General features: G+C 51.4%; 1 protein-coding gene across 2 annotated transcripts in view; it reads left to right on the top strand.

Moving 5' to 3' along the window:
• Nucleotides 1-25,280, top strand: part of PIK3C2B (phosphatidylinositol-4-phosphate 3-kinase catalytic subunit type 2 beta) — a 61,248-nt gene that overhangs the window by 29,689 nt on the left and 6,279 nt on the right. The window contains exons 8-29 of one of the 2 annotated variants that reach the window (XM_082674981.1): nt 1,062-1,208; nt 1,850-1,883; nt 2,702-2,897; nt 3,979-4,101; nt 7,539-7,706; nt 8,267-8,378; nt 9,536-9,678; nt 10,087-10,158; nt 10,979-11,167; nt 12,314-12,407; nt 12,545-12,639; nt 13,099-13,279; nt 14,061-14,168; nt 14,825-14,917; nt 15,726-15,855; nt 16,687-16,823; nt 20,737-20,906; nt 21,405-21,561; nt 21,903-22,012; nt 23,141-23,342; nt 23,790-23,914; nt 25,105-25,222. In XM_082674981.1, coding sequence (XP_082531107.1) covers nt 1,062-1,208; nt 1,850-1,883; nt 2,702-2,897; nt 3,979-4,101; nt 7,539-7,706; nt 8,267-8,378; nt 9,536-9,678; nt 10,087-10,158; nt 10,979-11,167; nt 12,314-12,407; nt 12,545-12,639; nt 13,099-13,279; nt 14,061-14,168; nt 14,825-14,917; nt 15,726-15,855; nt 16,687-16,823; nt 20,737-20,906; nt 21,405-21,561; nt 21,903-22,012; nt 23,141-23,342; nt 23,790-23,914; nt 25,105-25,222 — 2,904 coding nt within the window. The remainder of the gene's footprint in view (nt 1-1,061; nt 1,209-1,849; nt 1,884-2,701; nt 2,898-3,978; nt 4,102-7,538; nt 7,707-8,266; nt 8,379-9,535; nt 9,679-10,086; nt 10,159-10,978; nt 11,168-12,313; nt 12,408-12,544; nt 12,640-13,098; nt 13,280-14,060; nt 14,169-14,824; nt 14,918-15,725; nt 15,856-16,686; nt 16,824-20,736; nt 20,907-21,404; nt 21,562-21,902; nt 22,013-23,140; nt 23,343-23,789; nt 23,915-25,104; nt 25,223-25,280) is intronic. The other variant, XM_082674982.1, reaches the window with a different exon arrangement.

Here is a 25,280-nt window from a genome sequence, read left to right as displayed (position 1 = left end):
GTCCCAAAGGTAGGGAAGGGCCAGGACTCTCCTTACGTGGATTCACATGGAGTTTTAAGCCTCAAAACCATGAGAATAAACATTTGCTCCACATGTCGTGAAGTTGAAGAAAATCAGACAGTGACCTTCAAAAACAATCCCTGTCTCACTGATCCTGTTATAGTGGTCACATCCTTTTGGGAGAGTTCAGCTTTGTATCTAGCTCAGCCCTCCACCGACTACCAGAATCCCTTCTCTAGCAGCCTCTGCTTGAAAATTTACTGTGATGAGAGGGGAGTTCTCTGAACACCTTTTTTTGCACTAGTCTGGCCCTCTGTTGATGGCTACTGTGGATAGAGAAGCATAAGAATTGTCTTAGCCTTCAGGGAGCTTGTGTTCCTGCCAGAAAAATGGAATAGTAACGTAAAGCTATTAGTAGACAGAACAGGTTGGTAATGAGTTAATCAGGGGCTCTTGGAGAGTGATAGAGAGGGGAACTGTCCAGGGAAGGCTTGGGGAAGGAGGGTGGAGTTTAGCTGGTCCGTGATTTGCATTTACTTAGGTAATCAGGGTAGGACAGGTAAGGGGATTCCAAATGAGAAAACTGCAGGAGCCAAAGTGCAGAGGGCAGGGCATGGCCATGGTCTGAGATGAGACCCATCTGGACATTCTTGACAGTAGTAGGAGAAATGAGGCTGCGTGGGCAAGTGGGCCCTCAGTGTGATCTCTTTGGTCCCCCTGCTAGTCCCTGTGGATTGATTTTATTAAAACTGCATGTCTCTGGGGGAGACCCTGCATGTGTTTGTATAGTATAAGCAGACTGTAGCGGACAGAGGGAGGCTGGGAATAAGAGGAGTTCAGGCAGCATGGCTGAAAGCGCTGGGGAACGTGGGCTTGGCTCCTTTAATTCAGCAGGAGCTGTGTGTGGTTCACTAACGCTGGATGTTTGAAAATAAAGCATGGATTCCACTGGTTACTCCTGAGAGTCATGGGCCGCTACTCCTGCCGGCTCATTCCTTCAACACTGTGGGTGCTGGAGGCTGAGTGCTAGCCTGCCAGCCTCACTGTGCCGCCTCCCACAGGGCGACTTTCCACTGAAGGCCGACAGGGTGGTCCAGTCTGTCAAGGCCATCTGCAACGCCCTAGCCGCTGTGGAAACCCCTGAGATCACCAACGCTCTCAACCAGCTGCCCCCCTGCCCTTCCCGAATGAAGCCTAAAATTCAGAAGGTAACGGGGCCCAGAGCACTAGCGTGGGGAAGGAGGAGAGGAAAATTCCCCGGAAACCAGGTGACTAGGTGTCCACTTACTAAAAGGCTCTTCTCTCAACCTCCATCTTTTATGTTTGAACATTCAGTCACAGAGTTTTGGGGAGATAGATGCCAAGTCTGTCACCTCTTGCTGAGGATGAGAGTGGGCTAGGATCTCCCCCCGGGACTGACTGCCGGGATCCCAGGCCAGCAGAGGCTTTGTTCACAGTCACTGCGGCGCTGCCTGCCAGTTTTCGTACCCAGCAGGGTGCAAGACCAAAATCTGCCCCGAGCCGGGGATTTGGGACTCCGCAGCGGGGCCTGTGTGCTGTGCAGACGGGGCCAGCCAGCATGATAGGTGCTGTGATCTGTAGTGGGGTAGCCTGAGGGCTGGCGTGTTTCATTTGGGTGGACACGGTGATTTTATCCTTGGTCTGGTTCACTGTCCCATCACACGAATCTGGTACAAACTGTTACTCTATCCTCCCTGGGGAACCTCTGCTCCTCAAATTTCGGTCCAGTCTGGTCCAGATGAGCACAGCTGTGAAAAGCCCTTCTTCCAGCTGTGACGGAAAAGGCCATGGCCCTGAAGCTCCCCTCCCTCTCCTTTTTCCCCAATAGGATCCCACCGTCTTGGCTGTGAGGGAAAACCGAGGTAAGGGAGCTGCTCTCTTCATCCAGAAGGGGCAGCTGAAAACTGCAGTCTCTGCCCAGATTCCTTTTTCTCCCTGGCCCCTTTGATTTATGGGTCCAGGTCTGCCTCTGTGTGTGTATGTGTTTTCCTATATGAGGCGTGGACGCAGCTGGAGAGCACATTTCTTTCCACAAAATGTTTTCTAGTTATTTTTACTAGTTATTCCTGTGGTGTCCCTGGGAGATGGTGATGAGGCGGTGTAAGTGTGAGGGTAGGCGTGGTGGGGCAGAGTTAGCCCTGGGTTCCAGATGGAAAAACTTTCACTTGGGTAGGTTGTGAGCTCCTAACCCCTGTGTTTCCAACTTTGAAGGGGCCTGGGGAGATGGTGATAAAGAATTTTTCCCTAGGATTCCCCCTTAAGTCTTGCAAGCAGAATGTTGCCCTACAGAGCTCGTATCTCTAGGATTCTTGGTCAGTGATTCCCAATGTTTCAGATTTCGTGGACCAAAAAGCATTATTTTGGGGACCAACATAGAATTATCAGTTTTTATTTTACTAAGCAATGACTTCTTTTAAGTAACTGGTAACTATTATTCCCACTACTTCCTAAAAGAAAGGACGTTTTACACTAAATAAGTAGCAATACGTAAAAATAAGGACAATTTTAAAACTGAGGATCTGTCATTTAAGCTCATGACGTGCTCCTGCTTCATCACAGATGGGTGACTGGCATTTGGGGACTACTGTCCTAGGGTATCCCACCTTAGCCAGTGCCATGACAATAAGATGGGGCTTGTAGAAGCCTCACTATTCTTCCTTCTATCCCCTTCCTTTCACAGAGAAGGTTGTGGAAGCCCTGACAGCTGCCATCTTGGACCTGGTGGAGCTGTACTGCAACACGTTCAATGCAGACTTCCAGACAGCGGTGCATGGGAGCCACAAGCATGATCTGGTCCAGGAGGCCTGCCATTTTTCTGGGCCCCTGGCCTTTACGGTCTATGCCACCCACCGCATCCCCATCATCTGGGCTACCAGGTGAGCACTGGGCTGAATGGCCTATAGGGAGCAAGCTGAGTTAGACTTCAGGTGGCTTTTCCTGTCCGCATGTGACCCCACTGTCCTAAATTTAGGATCTGTGGCATTATGGTGCGCTGTGGCTGAGGGGATGAGCCCACTGAGAGGGAGACTGACGTGGGCTGGGACATCCCAGAGGAGAGAGAAAAGGCAGCAGTGGTCAGATCTCGTCACTCCCTCTCAGTGATGGCTGCCTAGGCATCCCTGCCCCCTCCCATCCAAGGCCAGCTGATGGAGACGCTGCGACAGATGGCCGCTTCCCAGATCTGAGTGCATGCCTCACGGCCAATGACTGCACTCCCCTGCAGATGTACAATGGGAGGGGGCGGGGAGGTGGGAGATGACCCTTTGTCTGGAGTTCCCTAGGCCTGCAAGGGTGGGTGGAGGAGGACATTAACTTGGTAATCCTGAGCTCCTCTCAGGGTCCCCCAGCATCCCAGGCCTGGGGGAATAGGCCTTTGGCTCCACCCGCCCCCCCCCCCCCCCCCCCGCCCCTCTCTTCCCAGACCCCCTCCCCCTCCCTTCCCCTTCTCTCTTTGTTCCTCACTTAATGTATTCCTCTGGGCGATTGGCGGAGAACAAAGGAGGCAGCCTGGGAAACCAGGGCCTTCTCTGACCTCTTCTGTCAGGCACCTGTCACGAGCTGCAGGGACTCCCATGTGTTGGCATTCATTTCAGCATATGTCGTTTTTCATCCCCCACGCTTCTCACCTGCGCATGCGCATGTGCGCAGGCGTGCCCCCGGACACCCCATGGGCTGGAGCTGGTTCTAAGGAGGAGGCTGCATGGCTGCTTCCCAATAAAGAAGGGAGAAAAACCGAGGGCTCAGCATGGAACCTGAAACTGGGCAGAGAGATCCAGATCCAGTTGCTTTTCCCGGAGCACACTTTCGCAAACCCGATTTGGCTGTCCTGTCCCTTGACCCCACGTTCCAGTCCCACAGATCAAGAGTCTTACAGGGGAAATGGTGTTTGGCATAGTTTGGGTGACTGCGATGAGGTCTGGGAGCTGAGTGTCCTGACCTACGCCCTTTCTCTTGTAGCTATGAAGAGTTCTACCTCTCCTGCTCCCTCAGCCATGGCGGCAAGGAGCTGTGCAGCCCCCTGCGGACCCGAAGGGTTCACTTCTCCAAGTACCTCTTCCACCTCATCATCTGGGACCAGCAGTAAGACCTCCCGCCAGGCTCCAGTGCCCACTGCAGACCCTCTCAGCCTCCTGAATGCCCAGATTAAACCAGGCTCTGTCACGAACCCTAACCAAACAAGCCATTCAGACTCTTGAGACTCCACTTCCCTATCTTAAATGGGGACAAGTGTAATTTCTACCTCTCAAGTTGTTATGAGTTTCCAATGAGAAGTATCCATAAAGGCTTGTTGTAAACCATGAAGGACCATATAAACATTAGTTTTAATAATAATTCATTGTTTTGATCTTGTCTCCCTTAAAAGGTTTAACTAGTCTGAGGGAGTCTCATCTTCTCCCTTCTTCCTAAAGTTCTCATGGAAGAGGGAGATGGCACCATGGTTTCTTTCTCCCTTATAGATCTGGAAGGGCAGGCTGCCTAGAGGGAAGACTAATGGGCTTAGAGCTATAGGAATAAGGCTCTATTTCTAGGTCTGTCTCTAGTCGTATGTTCTCTCTGGCCTCTTTGGGCCTCAGTTTCTCAAACTGTAAAATGGGGACATTTGTTTAACTCAGAGGCAGTTGTGGCACGGAAATGAGGTAAGACAGGTTATAAATAGAAACATGAAAACACAAGCACAAGACAGTATTAACCACCGTTTATTAACAGTAATTTGCTGTCCGGAAGGTAGGCATCAGCCAAGCAAAACAGGAAGGAAATGGAGGCCAGGGTGCCTCGATGGTGACATTGCAGGAGCCTGTGTGCCTCGTGCCTTTTCTGTGCTGCTCCATCCTCCCTCCAGACAGTCAGCAAGCACCTTGTTTGCTCCCCGCAGCTTCACTTTCCCAGACTGACTTATCTCTGAGTCCTTATGTGCAAAGCAGAGCTGCAAATTCAGTATTTGGAGTGCAGGTTAAAGAGATTGAGGAGGGTCCTTGGGGAGGCCAAGGATACCAAAATAGGTGGATGGAGAGTCTGTGGAAATCCAGGGAGAGGTGGGCCATTTTACAGACGGCCAACGGGAGAGGCAGACCTTTTCTCCTGTCTTCACACGTTTATGATTCTTAGAGCAATAAAGGTATAAATGAAGTCCTTTAATTAAACAATCACCAGAGCAGGAGAGACTCCTTGGAGGCTGAGGATGGCTACATTAAACGGCTCCCGAATTTCACCATCCCCTTGGGATTCTCTGGCCTCAATTACTACGTGCTTTATAGCGCTCCAGCCCAGGCAGACCTCACAATAAGCCTTAGACCCTTTCCCCACGGAGTATCAGAGGCGTGGAAGCAGCCCAGCATGTCCCACCTCAAGCTGCCTGCTCTGTGGTCTCATTCTACTCCCTGTCTGAATCTCCGCCTCAAATCCCATAGGGCTGCTATCCTTCCTAGAGCCTTGTGGAGGGTGTCATGTCAGCGCTGCCCCTCCAGATGCCCCGTGGCACCTTCGTGATCAAGACCAAGGCATGTGGGAGGAGGCAGTACAGTGTAGGCTTTGGGTGCCACCATCCTCTCCTTCTCACCGTAGGTGCAACCTTGGGCAGGTCATTCAACCCAAAAAGGACACGGTAATAGGGCCTACCCTATAGGGTTGTTTGAGAGCAGTTGAGACACTGCAAGTAAAGTACTTGGCACAGTACCTAGTACACGATAAATGCTTTCTTCTTTATCATCTTTGTTGTGTTCTGAGCTCTCTCAGTTCTGGTTTCTCTGTTCCAAGTGACTGGCACAGTGACTGACACATGGGGATGTTTGTGCATGAAAGTACTAAATGTATATAGCTCCGTTCCAGTGCAGTAACCACAGTGTCACATAGCAAAAAGCACCCAGTATATACACACATCACACAAGTGAAGCCATGTTCCCCTTTTCACTGATGAGGAAGCTGAGGCGCAGAGGTGTGAGTAGTTGCCCAAGGTTGTGAGAGGCAGAACCAGGACTGGAACCGGCACATCCCAGGAATGCCGCCCGGAGGAGTCAGCCCCTGTGATGCACTGTTGAGGAATGGGTTGCAGAAGGGAGGAAGTTCAGGGCTACAGCTAACCTACCGGTTGTCCTGACTCACCCCAGGTGAAGGTCCATGGGGGAGGTTTTGGAATACCAGCTATACCCAAGGGCTGAGGAGAAGGGGCCCTTGGTTGGTTCTAGCCATTATGGTTTCAGCTAGAAAGGTTCCTCACTCTCTTTTCCTCTGGATGCCCAGCTGGAAGCCGCTTCTTGGGTGAAAAGAAAGGGATCAGGGCCAGCTCCGTCTCCTCTTTGCTGTGGGGTCAGCTGATTGTCTCCCTCACTGTAGCAGCATGGGGTCAGCTAACTCTCAAAATAGGCCCAGCAGCCTCGCTCTGCCACCGTAGCCAAGCCCTGGCCTGGCGTGCACGCTGGCTGCTGGCGGGGTCCTAATTATAGCTGTGGGCCCCCATGGTAGAGGCAGCTGGGACAGAGCAGGGCCCTGCCAGTCTGGCGGGAAGGAGAGAGTGCCTCACTTACATGGAGATTCCCCTGGAGGAGTGAGGGGCAGCGGTGGAGGGAGGCTGCTTCATCATGAAACTGCTAACCTTGGGGGTGGCCGCCCCGCCTCTGTGCCCTCTGGCATAAAAGCTGCTGGGCCCTGGGCTGGCCAGAAGGGTGTGACAGTATGGACTTTTCCCAGGGACAGCTGCCCCGAAAGGTAATGTGGGTCCTCCCTCTTCCCACAGCTCCCCTCCCCTCTCCACCCACCCCACCCCAGGTCCTTATCCTGAACTTGGAGGGAGTAGCCGGGTGTGATTCAGGCGTGGGAGCACGGGAGAGACTATCTGGGCTTGGGTGCTGGCAAGGGCTTCAGTGTCAGTTCTTTGGGCCCCGCCAGTTTGCTTTCTCACCACCCAGGGACTCAGAGGAGCCCCTTCTTTTTATCCCTTTGGCTTTGAAAATGTTTCGGGGTGAGAACCAACTATTTGCGTCCAGTGGGTTAGGAGAAGAAGGGGACACGGGAGGACAGACAGGTGGGAGGGCCGTGGGGGAGGGTGCGCTGAAGGCGGAGATCATGCTGCCGCTTCCAGGCTGCTGTCAACCGAAAGAGGTGGGGGAGGGTTGGGGATTGTTCAGTGGAGAAGGATTGTCAAAAGGAGCAGCTTCTCGGTGACTCTGAAGAAATCCTAAAACAAGGGAAGGAGTATGGCTGACGGTATGGGGCATGTAGACACCTGAACTCTAGGTGGCCCTGGCCAAGTGAGTTCTGTCTGGTCACTGTGGGTAGCCTCAAAATCAGAGGATGTTTGTCTTACTCTGCCAAGAGGCTGCAAAGACATATAGACTGTGCTCCTGCAGGCATCGAGTGGAGGTTTTGCCTGCAGTTTGGGATCTGTCCTGGTTCTGCAGGAAGGCTTACCCGGGGAGCATATCGGGAGGCCAAGTTCTCAGCCTCATCTTGACTTCCTGGGCCACCTGGCCCTGGAAGCCACAGGGGTGCCGCTTCCTGATTTGGTTTCCTGTCCTCCCTAGGATCTGCTTCCCTGTGCAGGTGAACCGGTTGCCTCGGGAGACCCTGCTGTGTGCCACTCTCTATGCTCTGCCCATCCCCCCACCCGGGAGTTCCTCGGAGTCCAATAAGCAGCGGCGGGTGCCCGAAGCCCTGGGCTGGGTCACTGCTCCGCTCTTCAACTTCAGGCAGTATGTGGGCCCAGGGCAGCTTGGCCTTGGCAGGGAGGAGGGGATAGGGAGAGAGAGGCCTGGCCGCTGCATGGGCCAATGCCCCTTGGGCAGGTTGGCCAGGTGGGGCTCACCGGCAGAGTCCAGAGGGTCCCAGCCCTGGTGGAGAGGACCAAGGCACAGGACTGGTGGCCAGCACAGTTAATGTAATCAAGAGCTACTGGGCAGGACTGGTGGGAAGGGGCATGGACATGCATGCTCAGGCAGCGTCATCTGGTCTTGTCATTGGAAGGACCTTAGAGGTCATCCAGTCCAGCTCTCTACGTCATGAAGGCATCCCTGCCACCAGGTCACCCAGACCAGGGAGGGTGTGGTTAGTTTAGGAAGGCTTCCTGGAGGGGGTGGGTTTTTGTAGGACTTGGAAGAAAGAGAAGGTCGTGGTCTGTGGGGGAGAATGAGAGAGAGGAGTTAGGCAGTGGCTTCAAGCAGAAAAGGCAGAGTTTTGGATAGGGAGAGCGGGAGGAGAACCATCTCCTTAGCGACTGGGTTTGTTGGCTTATCCCACCTTCCATCCTCCTTAGAGTCCTGACCTGTGGCCGGAAGCTTCTGGGCTTATGGCCAGCAACACAGGAAAGCCCCAGTACCCGTTGGAGTGCACCTAATTTCCATCAGCCAGATAGTGTCATCCTGCAGGTGAGACCCCAGCCTCTCCCTCCCACCGACCCATCAGGACCACTCCAGAGTTGGCTCCATGTTTTCCCTTTGAGGTTTGGGCTGGGGCAGTAGGAGAAAGTGCGGAACTTTGCGCGTGGGATGATGAGACTGAAGCAACTAGGTGAACATGGTTAGACCCGGAGTGGGAGGGCAAGTTCTACGGAAGCTATGTCCCGTCTCCTTGAGGTTAGCTGATTTCAAGGAGCCTGAAGGCAGGGTCTGAGACCCTTGCCAACCAGGGCTCAGCTCTTCAGAGTTCCTTATATTGAACCCTAATATTACTAATCTGAGCCATCCCCTCTTGGGGCCCATGGGGAAGCCCTCCCCACAGCCACTCAGTGCTCTAGTGGGGTGGACCCATTCTCTGGGGACAGGAGGAGGAGCTGGTCAGGTCCAAGGTCTAGTTACCGTTTCTGGTTCCTTTTCTTGTGGTCATGAGATGCTTTGGTACGGAATATGGAATATCAAAGTGGATACGGAATGAAAGCTCCAAGAGGCAGGCGTTTTTATCTGTCTTATTTGCTACTCTGTGCCCAGGGCCCAGAACAATGTTCGGTACATATTAGGGTTCAATAAACATTTCTTGAATGAAAGAATGTGGAACTCCCTTTGAGGACTGGCTCCCTGAGCTCTGACATCCATTTTAGAAGGATGAACATGGCAGCAGAGAGCAAGGGAACCCAGCGTTGCAGGCTTCAGAGTTGGCAGAGCTCTCACCTGGCATGTGGTCCCACTTTCCATCAGGCAGTAGTGCCCTCCAAGACCACACTGAAGGCTCCCCAACCTCGGCGTGAGGCTCCCAGTGGCTCAGCCTAATGACGCTTCTGTTCAGAGTTTGGCCTGGGGCCAGTCCCCTCACCTAGATGCATCTCAGCCCAACCTCTTCCTCACTTGACCGTTTTTCTTTCTCTCTCTCTGTTTCCTTCTCATTTTTCGCTGGAAGTTATAGCTGGAAGGGACTTTAGCGATCACCAAGTCCAACAAGGTTATTTTACAGACAAAGAATCTGAGGGTAAGGGAGGGAGGAAGGGAGGCAGGAAGGCTGGTGGGTAAAAGAAGAGCTGGAGACCCAGGTAGGTGGCAGCCCCACCCAGCTTCCTGTTCTCTCTCCTCACTTCCCTGATGTCATCTCCCAGATTGACTTTCCCACCTCAGCCTTCGACATCAAGTTCACCAGCCCCGCTGGAGACAAGTTCAGCCCCCGCTATGAGTTTGGCAGCCTCCGGGAGGAAGACCAACACGTGCTTAAAAACATCATGCAGAAGGAGTCCCTGTACTGGTGAGGCCCAGGGCAACCCCCATGTGTGACTCGGGCCTCCACTAAGTCTCTCGAGTTCTAACTGACCTTCTCTTACCTCCCAGCAGGTCCCTGTCCTCCTGCTTTGGGAGTCGAGGTGGGATAGGGTGGGCACTGCCGCCTAGGCAGGAAGTGGTGGAGAGAGGGCTCTGCAGCCCCCAGACGTTTTTCATGAGCTGACCTTAGGCAAAGTGGAGAGCTCACAGTCAGGATGTTAGATCTGGGAACACCCATCCCCACGATGGGGACTTGGCCCAGAATCAGCTTGCCAAGAGGACCAGAGCTTTGCCCCACCCCCAGATAAGCTGTGTACTATTTGCTGTCCATTGGGGCAGCTGGGCGTTATGCTTACCACCCTGCCCCCACCTCCTGCCCCTTCCACACCCACAGCCTTTGCATTTCTCTGGCCCTGTCACTTTCCAAAAAGGATCAGGTGTCAAGGCAAGCTGGCAGCTGTCAGGGGTAAGCGAGTCCAAGCTGATCTCATCCTTGGGGCTGCCTGTCTCACCAGGGTTGAAGAGGCTGGAGGAGCTGGTGGGATCTGGGCTCCTCCCCGGCCTGCTCTCTCCTATACCTCTCTGGCTCCTGCATGGCCCTTGCATGTGGCGGTGGGGGAAATGAGAGAGATGGGGCTCATCTCTCTCCCTCGTGTCTCACCCAGGGCAGCCAGAATCACCGAGTGACGGCAGACCTCCCCTGCCCTCACTCCTCTGCTGACCCCTTGCTTCATTAGCCCCTGAGCTCCCTTCTCCCATTAGACACCTGATCTCAGGCAAGGCCCAATTAGCTGCAGGTCCTATAAAACCTCCAGCTGGCCCCAGGAAGCCCCAGGAGGCCTCTCAGCTGCCCAGACCCTGAGCAGTGGGGACCACTGCCCTCTGGTGGCTCTACTTGGGAGTGATGCCCGAAGGGCATCCTCAGGAGGGGTCGCGAATTCGGTGCCCTTGGCCCCTGCATGCTGCCTTGGTGTGAGATGTCCCTGAGTCAAGGATCAAAGATGCCATTTGGACCCTGGCTCCCAGAGTTCGCTTCACACATTGCAGTCACTTAGGGATATTTTTAAAATTACCGATGCCTGCCTTCCCCAGACATTCTGACTTAATTGGTTTTGGGTGTAGCCTGGACAAGAGGCGTTTATAAAGCTCCTCAGGTGATTGTAACATGCAGCGAAGTCTGGCAACTACTGAACTGGAGTGTGTCGCATTCTCTTGGAGCGTGAGTACCTTACCCTCTGGCTGACTCTGCTGTCTCTCTCACCTCCCCCTACCACTTCCACCCCCAGGCTCACTGATGCTGACAAAAAGAGCCTGTGGGAGAAGCGGTATTATTGCCACTCGGAGGTGAGCTCACTCCCCCTGGTGCTCGCTAGCGCCCCCAGCTGGGAGTGGGCTTGCCTGCCCGACATCTACGCTCTCCTGAAGCAGTGGACCCACATGAACCACCAGGATGCCCTGGGGCTCCTGCATGCCACGTGAGTTGTAACACCTACCTTTCCTGACCACGTGTCCTTCCAGAAGCCAGGGCTTGGCACTGCCCATCACTGACCTGGCCAGCTCTGGGGAGAATGGTCAAGTGGGCGTGGAAATTCAGGGCTTTTCCACTTCTCCTTTTCCCTTTCTTTATTTTATTCCACCCCCACCCCCCATGTTATATTATGAACATTTTTCAAACATACAACAAAACTGAGAATTTAATAGTGAACATCCATATTCCCACCACCTAAATTCTAACCATTCACATTTGTTATATTTGCTTTATTATGTATATACTGTCCATCAATACATCTTATTCTTTAATGCATTTTGAAGTAAATTGAGGCATCATAACTCCTTCCTAAATACTTTAACAACCATAACATTAACTACAGCTCAATGTTTGTTTATGTTGTTTTCTTTTGAGACAAAATTTACATGTAAGTAAATGCCCAAGCCTTATGTGTACATTTGCTGAGATTTAACATATGCACACACCTGTGTAACCCAAACCTTATCACTTAGTTCTGCTCTTACAGTCCTCTCTTCCTTCGTTCCTCTGGGGACACAGGCTCCCAGTCTCAAACCCCTAGAATGGTTTATTTTCTTCCACTCTTAGTAATCAAAATGTACCTGATGCATGTATTTTGCCTTCAGGACTCTTTGAGGCAAAGGTTTTGCTAATCTCTGCTAAACTAATTCTGGCTAGGTGTACTGGCTTATATATAATTTCATGATCTCTGTTATTTGCCTGGCAAGCTTTGCATTAAAAGGATGGTACCAAGAAACGATAATGCTTTGACCCTCACGAGGGCTCTGTGATGATGGGATTTCTGGCACAATGGGAGTCAAGGAAGAGATCTTTGGGAGTGGGGTTGAGGACTTTATCCCATTTTCTTAACTCATACAGAGAGTGAGAGTGGCTTCCATGGCCCAAGGCTGACTCTGACCATGGGCCAGGGCCACCCTCAAGGGTTGCAATCCGGAAAAGGTGCTTAGGACTCTTCTAGTGGCTTTGGCAGGTTCTGGGAGTCATTGCCATTTCTTCACCCATGGCTCTGAGGCCCAGGGGTGAGGGTGCTTCCTCACTCCTGTGCCTTAGACCCTGTGGCTGCATTGTCAGGGTCCTGGGCTCTATTTTGCAGGTTCCCAGACCAGGAGGTGCGCCGTATGGCTGTTCAGTGGATTGGCTCCCTCTCTGATGCTGAGCTGTTGGACTACTTGCCCCAGCTCGTGCAGGTGGGTGAGCTGGCCTTCCCTCCAGTTCTGATGGTCCCACCCCCAGGACCCCAAGACAGACTGCATCCTGCAGGGATAGCAGTTGGTGTAGATTACAGGCAGTCAACAAAGCCTCCTGTTCCCTCTCTCCTACACAGGCCTTAAAGTATGAGTGCTACCTGGACAGCCCCTTGGTGCGCTTCCTCCTGAAACGAGCTGTCTCTGACTTGAGAGTGACTCACTACTTCTTCTGGTAAAACTGTGTGCAGAAAGAGGAGAGATGGACACACCTCCTTCACTTGGGGGTGTTTTACTCTAAGCCTGCAAGGGTGGGGAGCTGAGCCATCTGGGTTGCAGTATGTGTCTGACTTACCAGGTGGCCTTGGGCCAGGACCTTTTCCTCGGGGGGGTCTCAGCTCACCCGCACGTCAGCGCAGTGGGGATCATCCCTGGCCCTCCCCTGCACCCATGCACGGCAGAAATACAAGGAGAAACCAGATGCAGAAGGACTTTGAGCCCTATTTAAAGACAGCATGGGCAGACTGAGGTGTGGCCGAACGCCTCTGTATAAGTTCTGCATCCAGAGCCTGTTTTCCTTCCCAAGTTTGGGGTGGGTTCTCCAGGGAGCTGGAGCTGGGTCTGACCACTCCCCACCCCCCCTTGCCTGTTATCCTTTGAGTGTTCTGACTTCCCCCCTCCCTTTGCCTGGTAGGTTGCTGAAAGACGGCCTCAAGGACTCTCAGTTCAGCATCCGCTACCAGTATCTGCTGGCAGCCTTGCTGTGTTGCTGTGGCAAGGGGCTGAGAGAGGAGTTTAACCGCCAGTGCTGGCTTGTCAGTACCCTGGCCAAGCTGGCCCAGCAGGTCCGGGAGGCTGCCCCGTCTGCACGGCCGGTGAGTGGGGTGAGGCTGCCTCTCCCCATTTCCGGTTCTGGGCCTCTGCAGCCAGTCGTTAACTTCTTAGGCATCCTGACCAGCAGGGTGGCACTTGACCATCTCTGGTGAGGGGCTGGAAAGAGGTGACTCCCTAACCTACAGGCTACAAACTGACAGTCTGCAAGCTGGATACAGCCCACGGAATGTGTTCTCTTTGGCTTGCGAAGTATTAAAATTTTTATTTAACTGTTTACCTTAAAGGCTAAGCCCAGTTGTGTAAGTTGTTCACTGCACAAGAGCACCCAGCCAGAGGGGGCAAGTGAAGGCTAAAATTCAGTCATACTTTGTTCACTGTGCTGTAAGCCACGGCTCAGGGCTGCTACCACCCAGAGCGGGCACCTTTATCTGTTTGCACAAAGGGGTTGTATTAGTCAAGTATTAGTGATCCTGGTTGCTAACATTTAAAAATTGGGAGATTGTGAAGTCTAGATGATTGGCTTTTTTGGCAACGGCCCAAGTGGCAACTCCTCGTTGAGCTGTAGCCCACCCTCTCAGTTCACCGTGGGCTGCTTTAAGCTCTTCTGTCATCCACCCAGTCTCTATAGATGTTTGGACTGTGGCCCCGGCTGTGGTGTGGGTGGGGCAGTCTTCCTTCTTCACCGTCTCCAGGAGGTTGTCCACATCTCTCTGGTGACTGTTTCCATGCCAACCACTACTGGCACCTGCCCCTGGGAGAGGCCTGGCTCTGAGTGGAGCTTATGGGCCCCTCACATCACCCCTGCTCTCCTTTCCCCACCAGGGGATTCTCCGCACGGGCCTGGAGGAGGTGGGGCAGTTTTTTGCCCTCAATGGCTCCTGCCGCCTGCCGCTTAGCCCCAGTCTGCTGGTTAAGGGCATCGTGCCCAGGGTGAGTGACTGGTGGGTTTGGGGTCTTGGAGTGGGGAGGGCTCAGTGGAAGCCAGGTCCTCACTGACCTGGTTACTGAGAGAGATGAGGAAGAAGGGCATATGTGGGGCCTCTTGCCAACGCTAACGTGTATGGACTTTTACCTGACAGCTCTGCGGGGTGGAGGAATTGGGTTGGGGGCTGGGTAAGTGCCTCTGCTGATGGTGTCGGGGTTGAAGTCCAGGCTGGTGACGCTCCCACCTGTCATTCATCGAGCACGCACTCTGTGCCTGGCACTGTTCTAAGTGCTTTCCCTTGGTTATCACATTTCATCCTCACGACTCTTAGGAAGTCGGTACTGTTGTGAGCCCTATTTTACAGAGGAGTAAACTGAGTTATAGGTGGGACATACGACTTGCCAGAAGTCACACAACTAGTAAGTTGTGTGTGGAGTGAACTGAAGGGGTGAGAGAGACCAGGTGCAGGAGCTGAAGTCATAACAAACTGAACCAGGGTGATGGCGGCAGGGAGGGAGGGAAGGAATGTGGGCTCTGCAGAAATCTGGAAGAAACAATGAACAGCAGCTGGTGGAGAGTTGGAGAGGCCGTTTTCCTTCCTGGGCCTGGGCCTGGGCCTGGGCCACCCTGACCCTCATCACTACCCTCTCTACTGTGGCAGGACTGTTCCTACTTCAACTCCAATGCAGTCCCCCTCAAGCTCTCCTTCCAAAATGTGGATCCGCTGGGCGAGAACATCCGTGTCATCTTCAAGGTGAGGACGCTTCTCTCAAGCCTGGTGGGATATAGATGGTAGAGAGAAGGAGAGGTGGGAATCCAAGGGTGGCAGAAGCAGCCTCGGGGCCATTCTCTTCCTGCTGGGCCACACTCATGCTGCCATTTTAGTGCGTGAAAGACTATCGGGTGAAAAAGGAAATAGATGAATTGTGTGTGGCCCCAGAGGGCTAGGAACAGTGTTGGGATGTGTAAGGAGGTAACTGACAGCTCAATGTCAGAAGCGCTTTCTAGAAGGCAGAGCTACCTCAGCAGTGGAATGGATAAGGTGCTGACCTGGCTGTCCCTGGAGTATTCAAGCTGAATGACTATGGCAGGTGTGCTGAAGAGGAAATTCATAAGTCAGGTGCAGGTTGGACTTAGATGAATCTTAAGGTCCCTCTAACTGGTACATCCATGATTCTGAGGAATAAAGGATAGTCTCAGAGCGGACAATCCAGTGGGGGAAATGAAAGGCGTGCGTGACTTAGTGACATATATTTGTTGTGTGTAAGTTCCAAATCCAAGTTTTAAGGCTTTGATGGTCAGGAAGGCTGCATGAAGAAGAGGACCCTGACTTCAGTGCAAATGGGGACGTGGGGTTGGGGGAAGAGCTGGAACACCACACGGGCAAGATGTGGTTCCTGGCCCATCTCTGGTGTTTGACCTGGTGTGAGCAGGTCTGAGTGTGAGGTGGGAGCACTGAGCAGTCCCTGGTCACTAGTCTGGTCCAAGGTTGCCCTCCTGGGAGATCTGGGAGCTGGGGGAAGTGGGGGAGGTGGTTCCGGTCACTGTCTTCCTTCATCCAGTGTGGGGACGACCTTCGCCAGGACATGCTGACCCTGCAGATGATTCGCATCATGAGCAAGATCTGGGTCCAGGAGGGGCTGGACATGCGCATGGTCCTCTTCCGCTGCTTCTCCACTGGCCGTGGGAGAGGTCAGTAGGGAGTGGGCGGGGCGCTGACTGGGCAGCTGGCGTGGGGGGCATTCTTGCTTACTGCCCTTTTGCCATTCCCTGACGAGAACTGTGTGCTTCTCCAGAAAAATGAAAAGGGCAAGATTATCCCATTAGAAGCTGTGGAATGACATTAAAAAAAGAAGGCAGAGGAGAGAGACTATTATAAAATAAAGCAGGCTTGGAGACATAACCAAGCAAACTGTGTAGACTTTGGATCCCAATTCTAACAAACCAACTGTAAACAGATACTTTTGGACACAGTTGGGGGAAACTTGCACGTAGACTGGGTTAGATCAGATCAAAGAATGGTCGTTGAATTTTTGGATGTGATAATGGCATGGTGGTTGTGTCCTTGCCAGTTATACTTGAAATACTTATGAGTGAAATGACATGTATGGGATTTACTTAAAAATACTCCAGCCGCGAATGGGGTAGGGGGAGGGTGGAAGAGAAGAGGGGGAAGCAGGGCTGGGTGAGTGAAATAGATGAAACAAGATTAGCAAAGTGTTGATAATTTTTGAAACTGGTCTTGTGTGAGTTCATGATACCATTTCTTTATTCTTATATGTATTTGAAAATCCCATAGTAAAAGTTAAAACAGAAAAGGATCATGGCTGTGAGCTGGGGGGACCAAGGAGTCACAGCATGGAGTATGAAACCAGGGGAAGGATCTTTCCCTTTATTACCAGACTTTGTCCAAATGCCCTAGAGCTTTATTTGTAGGGAAGCATCCAGCAAAGCTCTTGGAGTCCTCTCCTGACAGACGCCTTGTCTCTGCTCTGGAGAATGACTTGATGTCTCCCCTCACAGGGATGGTAGAGATGATCCCCAACTCTGAGACCCTGCGCAAGATCCAGGTGGAGCACGGGGTGACCGGCTCCTTCAAGGACCGGCCCCTAGCCGACTGGCTGCAGAAGCACAACCCTGGGGAGGACGAGTACGAGAAGGTAGGATTGAAGCGTGGGGGTGAAGCTGGGGTGGGATGTGCGTGACTCTGGCACACCGTGTTCCCACAAGGCCCACACATGCACAGAGAAGACAGCTCAGCTGTATTGGGAGGAGAGAAACACTCTTGGTTGACTGGTGCCCCCAGATGTCTAGAGGTGGGTCAAGTGACTTTTGTAAGCTGACCAAGAACATCCCCTGGTATCCAACTGGGAAGCCTTCGCTGAGTTCCGCTGGCAGATTGAGTTTGGAGGAGGGGACCCTCTTAGTCACGATCCTATTCAGGTCCTCCTGTGTCCTGCGAGGAGTCCAGTGGTGCTTTGCAGAACAAGAGTTGGAAGAGACTTCAGAGATCATTTTATCCAACTCTTCTTTTCACAGATGTGAATTAAGACTCACTCATTTGTTCCCAGTTATGGAGCTGGTTTGTGACAAGCATGTAACCGGAAGCCAGGATTGAGGATAGATATGAGACAGAGATGATAGAAAAGGTAGCTGACCTTCCTCAGGCAGGGCTGTACTGGGTGGTAGGGCCTTGGTGACCTGCTGTGTTCTGGGGCTGGTCCACAGCTTCATGGCTTTTGCCTCTGGGTTAATTAAGTTTAGGGGAGAGAATAAATCATAATAACCAAGCTCATAAGAGAATGGCCATAAACCAGAAGCGATCCATATACTAACTTATATTGATCAATGGCTTTTATCCCTGAAGGAGAACCTACGTGGGCAGCCAAATTATAATCAGAATGTTGTTTAGTGAACATGTAATTAGATGATCTTCTGAGGCCTTAAATGTTTGCATTCCCCAGGGTTTAATTCCTGGCCTGCTGTGCTCTTTGTACTCTTCTCGTGCCAGCTCATCATCTCTTATTACTTCACCACCCACTTGCTGATGACTTCCAAAGCCATTCCCTCTCCCCTCTCTCACCTCCCGATTGCTGGACCTCTCCTCTTGTGTTTCACCTGTATGTCAAACTCAGTATAGGCAAAACCGAGCTTTCTGTCTCTCCTTGTCCTCTTGAAACCTGCTTTTTGTGTTTCCTGGATGGTTTGACTCTCTCTGTGCAGTCACCCAAGACAGAGCCATGAGTCTTCTTGATGTTTCCTTCTGCCTCTCCTCTGCTTTACCAAGCCGTGTTCCCCAGATGTCTCTTGAATCTGTCCTCTTCTTACCATTTCTTAAAGCCATTTGCTTTCTGTCCCCTGAACTACTGGACTGCCTCTCCTCCTTCCATTACCATCCTCTGCTTGATTTCAGAGTCTTTTAAAATAAGGCGCAAACTGCTCATGTCACTCCTTTGCTCTCAGTTCTTCAAAGGCTCCCTGTGTCCTAAAAGATGAGTCCGTCATCCACAACATTGCCGCAAGGCCTTTTGTAATCCAGCCCTGCCTGCCCCTGTGGTCTTATCCACTGCACCTCCCCATCTTATGATAATTTATGCTGTAGTTTAGGGAGCTACTTGCATTTCTTCAATACCTTTAGACAATAGTATTTCCTTTGCCTGGAAAGCCCTTTCTTCCCTTTCCCATCCCTCAAAACCCATCCTCTGTATGTTGTAAATGTTAAGGTCCTCTACCCTTGGAAAGGAGTGATATTGTTTCCTCCCTCCCTCAACCCTATATACTATTTATACTAACATGTATTTTTCAGGTATTAAGCAGCCACCATACAGAAGCACTGTGCTTGGTGCTGGAATTATGATTACTCCTTGCCAGTATAATAAAGAGTCATAATAAATATTATAAAAGCTTGTACAACAAGAATACACACAGAGGGCTTCCCTGGTGGCGCAGTGGTTGAGAGTCCGCCTGCCGATGCAGGGGACGCGGGTTCGTGCCCCGGTCTGGGAGGATCCCACATGCTGCGGAGCAGCTGGGCCCGTGAGCCATGGCCGCTGAGCCTGCGCGTCCGGAGCCTGTGCTCTGCAACGGGAGAGGCCACAGCAGTGAGAGGCCCGCGTACCGCACAAAAAAAAAAAAAGAATACACACAGAGAGAAACTAACTCAGTGTCTCAATGTTTAATATCAGTCTTTCAAAAATAGCTCTCAGCTCTTCTAGTCTTTCTGTTAGAATGATGCTGGTAGTTTCTTATGGTGCCTTCCAGGAGGAAAGAACTAGAGATACTTGTCTCTTGGCCACCTACTCAGCAAACCAAAGTACCTCCATCCTATAAGTGAAACCCCTTAAATCAGGAGAGCTCTCTTTATCCAGTGAGACTTCCTGCCAGTAAGCAGCCAACACCCTGCGTAACTTAGGTGATGAGACTTTAGTTACTTACTCTGTGGCAGAGTACAGGCATATAGCTGCTTTGTAAGTCAAAATAGGATGCCTTTCAGGTAGAAGGAACATCTGTGACATGAAGACAGGTTGATGGAGATGGTCAAGACTGGGAGTTGATGGGTTATACTTATTGAGTGGTTTCTTTTCAATTATATATTTCCCTATCATAGAAATCATCTCTTTCTTCCAGAAGGTACATTCTGTGATTTCTTTACAAACTTTCTATTCTTAACTTCCTAGCGATTAGTCAGCTGGTTTAATTTAACAAGTAGCCAGGGGATTTCTGTGTGTAGCTAGTTTATTTTGGGGGTTTTTTTTTTGTTTTTTTTGCAGTAGGCGGGCCTCTCACTGTTGTGGCCTCTCCCGTTGCGGAGCACAGGCTCTGGACGCGCAGGCTCAGCGGCCATGGCTCACGGGCCAGCCGCTCCGCGGCATGTGGGATCTTCCCGGACCGGGGCACGAACCCACATCCCCTGCATCGGCAGGCGGACTCTCAACCACTGCGCCACCAGGGAAGCCCTGTGTGTAGCTAGTTTTGAAGTAGGCCTGTGGAACAGCCAAGAGGCTGCTGGGAGATAAGATCCCTGGACCCTGGGAAAGTGAGAATACTAAGTTCTGAGTGAATGGTGCCTGTAGGGGCTCAATGGGGAGGAGTCAGTGCAGGCTGGTAAGATCTGGGAAAGGTGTGGAACTCAAGGAAGGTCCTTGAAGGCTGGGTGGAAGCTTGCAGAGGGAGGTGGGAAGGGCATGTGTTCTATGAAGATTTCTCTCATTCCCAGCTTTGTCCATTCTTACTTGGCTGTGACAACTGTTGCCTCTGCTGATGAGTCTTTCTTGAGTTCTTGGGAATTCCAGAAACCTCACAAAGAGGATTTAGAGGATGAAAGGTGTCTATTCACTAATTCCATACGTTTTTACTGGAAAGGCAGATAAGGGGGCAAACGTTGACCAGATAAAATAAAGTAGATCCAACCCCTTACTCCCTCCCCTCCTGCTTGAAACTCAGAAATTGCTCTAACACATTTTACCAACTAGAGATGTCTGATTTTCAAGTGTAAAACATCCCCTAGAAGTGTTAAGCTGCCTCAGCTCTTCCTTGGAGTGAAGTGACTTTAATTAGATTAGCATTCATCTGTTACCAAGAACAGTGGAAATGGGAGTCATACTGGGGGCAGGGAGAAGGACAGAAGAATTCTGAGCAGGGTCAGGAAGAGGCCCTTAAGTCAGTTGCCTCAGTGCTGTGCTTGAGTTAAGGTCACCGCAAACAGCTGGGAAAGTTGTAAACGTCAGAGTCTTCCCTGATTATGGGCTGGTCAAGTCTGGGCTCCCGGATCAGTGCACTGTCTTTCCAACCAGTTTCCCAAGGAGAAAGAAAGGTGCAGGAGGTGGTGAATTGCAGATAACGTGGTGGAGATATACCTATAAGCCTTCCATCTCCTTTTGCCCCATAAGATACGAGAGAAGTTTCTGTGTGCATCAGTGTGTACGTATGTGATGAAGGCTGAACAGGCGGATGTCAGAGCTGTTGGACTCATGAGAGAGGGGCAGGGCTGGCTGAATTCAGTCTGGCTGTGCCCCTGGGGTCTGTCCACACCAGCTTCATGTCCCCTCCTCCCCTCTGCCTTCCTTCTCCCAGGCTGTAGAGAACTTCATCTATTCTTGTGCTGGCTGCTGTGTGGCCACGTACGTCTTGGGCATCTGTGACCGTCACAATGACAACATCATGCTGAAGACGACTGGCCACATGTTCCACATAGATTTTGGCCGTTTCCTGGGCCACGCCCAGATGTTCGGGAACATCAAGCGGTAAGTGGTCTCCTGAAACCAGGATGCGCGTGTAGGCCAGGGAGGTCAGCGGAAATGGTTCGGAGCTGGAACACGAGCCCGTGATGGGAGGGCCCGTGCTGCAGAGTGTGGTCCCTGGGCTGAGCAGCTTTGGAGAAGAGAAGACTGAGAAAGAGGTCAAGTCCTTTCAGGGCCTTGCAGAAGAGGGCAGGCACCAGCCATTGGCCCTCCCTGCTGAGGACTGAGCAAAGGGAAATGAGCCCAAACCACAGCAAAAGGGAATACAACTAGATATCCAGGGACAATATCACTAGCTCACAGGCAGGGAACCAATGAAGGATGTGCTTGGGGATTTTTTAAGATTAAGGGAGGAAAAGAAAAACGAAAATGTTAGAGGAGCCACATCTATCCATTTCACACAGGTGTTGAGGGATGAGGAAAACCATCCCCTGATGCAGCCCACAAAGTGGGCTTCCTCCTTCATGTTGACCTTCTACCTGTATGTTCCCCTTGGCCCAGGGACCGTGCCCCCTTTGTCTTCACCTCGGACATGGCGTATGTCATCAACGGGGGTGACAAGCCTTCCAGCCGCTTCCATGATTTTGTTGACCTTTGCTGCCAAGCCTACAACCTCATTCGCAAGCACACCCACCTCTTCCTCAACCTTCTGGGCCTGGTGAGGAGCTCCATCCCTTTCTGAACCCCTCCTTCTTATCATCTGGCACCATCTTTAAGACTCCCTTGTCTTGCTTCAAAGGATTTCTGGAGATCTACTTCTCTGAGCCCTAGGTAAAGGCAGGGCTCAGACCACCTGGGGACAGTGGTGTCTGCAGGTATCTGACTTCCTGCTCCAGCCCCCCCAGTTCCTGTGGACTGCTAGCCACTGCCCACAGCATCTGCCTGCCACCCTCTAGAAGGGTTAGGGAGCCTAGCTGTAGAAAATCTTGCCTTATGGTAAGGAAGAAGCAAGAATTCCTGGTTGTTACAGGCATCCTCTCTTCTTCTTTGCTCTTCTAGATGTTGTCCTGTGGGATCCCTGAGCTCTCAGACCTGGAAGACCTCAAGTATGTGTATGATGCCCTGAGGCCTCAGGACACAGAGGCCAATGCCACTACCTACTTCACCAGGTAAAACTCTCCGTACGAAACAGTGCTGCCCACTCTGGGTAGTTAATTTCCAGGCTGCTGGATTGGGAAGAACAGGGCTAGGGAAACGGGAGAGGCTTAGCTCCAGTGGCAGAGCTTAGAGTTGACAACATGAGTCAGTGGTCCCAACTTTGCCTTTGACTTTGGTAAATCATTTTACTTCTCTCAGACTCAGTCTCCCGTCTGCACTTGAGTGCTGACCTTTATATAGAGGTACTGCGATCCCCTACTTGCATTCTCACCATGTCTCGGTCAAGGATTTTGTCTATGGGGCAATGTATAGTAGGGATTTTGTACTAGTTTTTAGCTCTCTGGATCAGAACCTTCCCCCTTGTCAAAACATGGAATTCCATGGTTCTGTTTTCCCATATTTGACGTTCTTAGACACACTTTGTGTGAAAGCAGGAAAGTGTCTGTATACTAATGTCTACTGTTTTTTGTTTTGCGGTACGTGGGCCCTCTCACTGCTGTGGCCTCTCCCGCTGCGGAGCACAGGCTCCGGACGTGCAGGCTCAGCGGCCATGGCTCACGGGCCCAGCCGCTTCACGGCATGTGGGATCCTCCCAGACCAGGGCACGAACCCGTGTCCCCTGCATCGGCAGGTGGACTCTCAACCTCTGTGCCACCAGGGAAGCCCCTCATGTCTACTGTTTTGTCCATTTTATTATGCACCCTTTTTGGAACTTAGCGAACTAAACTTTCTCTGTTGGGTCTGATATAGTACCTTTCCTTTTGAACTAAAATCTCTGGATTGAGCTTTATTTGGTGAGGTTCCATCATACTGAACCTTGAAACTCAGTTTGACAACAGTATTTAGACATTTACATGGTGAGCCCACGGTGGCGTCCCTAATTCCTTCCTACCTTGGTTTAACTGTCTTTGGGTCAGGTGGGCAGTGAGGGGAGATAAGACCCCAAGTTTCACAGAAATAAACTGTATGCTGATCATTGTGTGCAATCATGTACTCTATGAGGATATCACACAGGGAAAATGATCTGATCTGAGCTGAGTATTAGTCTCAGGTGTCAGGGGATATTTCTCGAGATAGCTCTGCCAGGCAGTGGGGACTTGGGTCCTTGGTCACATCCTTTTCTTCCCATCCTCCTTCAGGTTGATTGAGTCCAGCCTCGGCAGTGTAGCCACAAAGCTCAATTTTTTCATTCATAACCTGGCTCAGATGAAGTTCACAGGCTCAGACGACCGGCTGACCCTTTCCTTTGCTCCCCGAACACACACTCTCAAGAGCTCTGGCCGCATCACTGATGTATTTCTCTGCCGCCACGAGAAGATCTTCCACCCCAACAAAGGCTACGTAAGTGTTTTCTCCGATCTGACCCTCCCTTGCTCCCCACTGCCCCAGCTTGTTGGGGTTCTGACTGTTTCTTCCCTTCCACACTGCGGGCGCTGGAGTTGACTGAGCACCCTGTGCTGGGAGCAGTCATACACCCCTTCCTTCTCCACTGCCCAAGTGGCCTGCCTACAATCAGGGAGCTGAGTTGGATGGCTGTTCCCTCTGAGTCAAGGGTCTTGTGAAACAAGGATTCTTGTTAATCTTTGCTTTCATTTTGCTGCATATGTATATTATCTTTGTCTCCATTAGAGACATTTTTATCCTCTTCCTTCTGGAAAGCGTAACTCCTCCAACACATGTGTGTGTGTGCGTGCGCACACACACACACACTTCTGTCCCCTCACCTACCCCCTTCATTGGGTGTAGAGGGTTTGGCAGGAAGTATTCTCTAAGATTTGGATTTTGCAGATTTACGTGGTAAAGGTGATGCGAGAGAATGCTCACGAGGCCACTTACATCCAGAGGACGTTTGAGGAGTTCCAGGAGTTACACAATAAGCTGCGGCTGCTCTTCCCTTCTTCCCTCCTGCCCAGGTATCTGTGGCCTTTACTCTCTGCACTGAGGGATACTGCGGAGGGAGAGCGGATGGGGGCTGGGCAGGACTGCGGGAGTGAGATACTGCCCTTTGGAGAAAAGACCTATGTCCTTGGTTTTCTCCTCCTGGCAATGAGTTTGATGACAAGTGCTCCCCCTGGTGGTCATGCTCTTCTGAGGCTCTCAAGAGGTCTTCCTCCAGCCTTGAAAATAAGCTTGGGTCCACCTGCCAGGAGAGCAACCTGGGTCTAAAGGCAGGGGATTGACTGAATCTGAAGATTTTTCGAAGTTTCTAATCTTCTAAAGAGTAAAAGTATGTTTCAAATAGATAAACAAAATGCAGTGTATATACAAAATGGAATATTATTCTACTGTACGATTCCACTTACATGAAGCACTTAGAGTAGTCAAATTCATAGAAACAGAAAGTAGAATGGTGGTTGCCAGGAGGGAGGGGGAGTTGTTTAATGGGTATATAGTTTCAGTTTTGCAAGATGAAAAGGGTTCTGGAGATGAATGGTGGTGATGGTTGCACAACAATGTAAGTGTACTTAATTCTGAACTGCACACTTAAAAATGGTTAAGACGGGGACTTCCCTGGTCGTCTAGTGGTTAAGACTTCCCCTTCCAATGCAGGGGCTGTGGATTCAATCCCTGGTCGGGCAGCCAAGATCCCACATGGCTCGAGGCCAAAAAACCAAAAAAAAGAAAACCTATAAAACAGAAGCAATATTGTAACAAATTCAATAAAGACTTTAAAAATGGTCCATATCAAAAATATATATATTAAAATAATGGTTAAGATGGTAAATTTTATGTTATGTGTATTTCACAACAATTTATAAAAGCGATTTTTCAAATGAATTTTTACCTTGATGGGGAAAACTGGGGGCTCCAGAGCCGCTGAGGCACTTCTGGAGAGCTGTAGGACTCTGCTCAACGGTTTGTTTTTCTCATCCGGTGTCCTAGGAACTGTCTGGTGTGAGATACTGCGTGTGTGCCCTTGGCACAGGCCTGGGGAGCTTGGGGAGGCATGCAGTCGGGGAAAGGTCCCTGGGAATGGAGGCTGGTGAGAAATGCAGATCAGGTGACTGAAAATGCAAGTGAAATGTGACTAAATCCTGTTGCCTCTTCATTATCTTTCCCCATCTTCCCCCTCCTGCATCGCCACTGCCCACCTGCCGTGCAGCTTCCCTAGTCGCTTTGTGATTGGCCGCTCACGGGGAGAGGCGGTGGCCGAGCGGCGGAGAGAGGAGTTAAATGGCTACATCTGGCACTTGATCCACGCAGCCCCTGAGGTGGCCGAGGTGGGTGGCTGCCTCTGTTCCTGGCTGTCCCTGGCGCTGGTGGGGGGTGGGGGATGTG

The sequence above is a fragment of the Grampus griseus genome (assembly GCF_964374135.1).
Source record: "Grampus griseus genome assembly, chromosome: 1".
In the NCBI taxonomy this organism is placed as follows: domain Eukaryota; kingdom Metazoa; phylum Chordata; class Mammalia; order Artiodactyla; family Delphinidae; genus Grampus; species Grampus griseus.
Note: the sequence above shows the minus strand (reverse complement) of the source record. Positions and strands in the feature narration are given on the sequence as shown.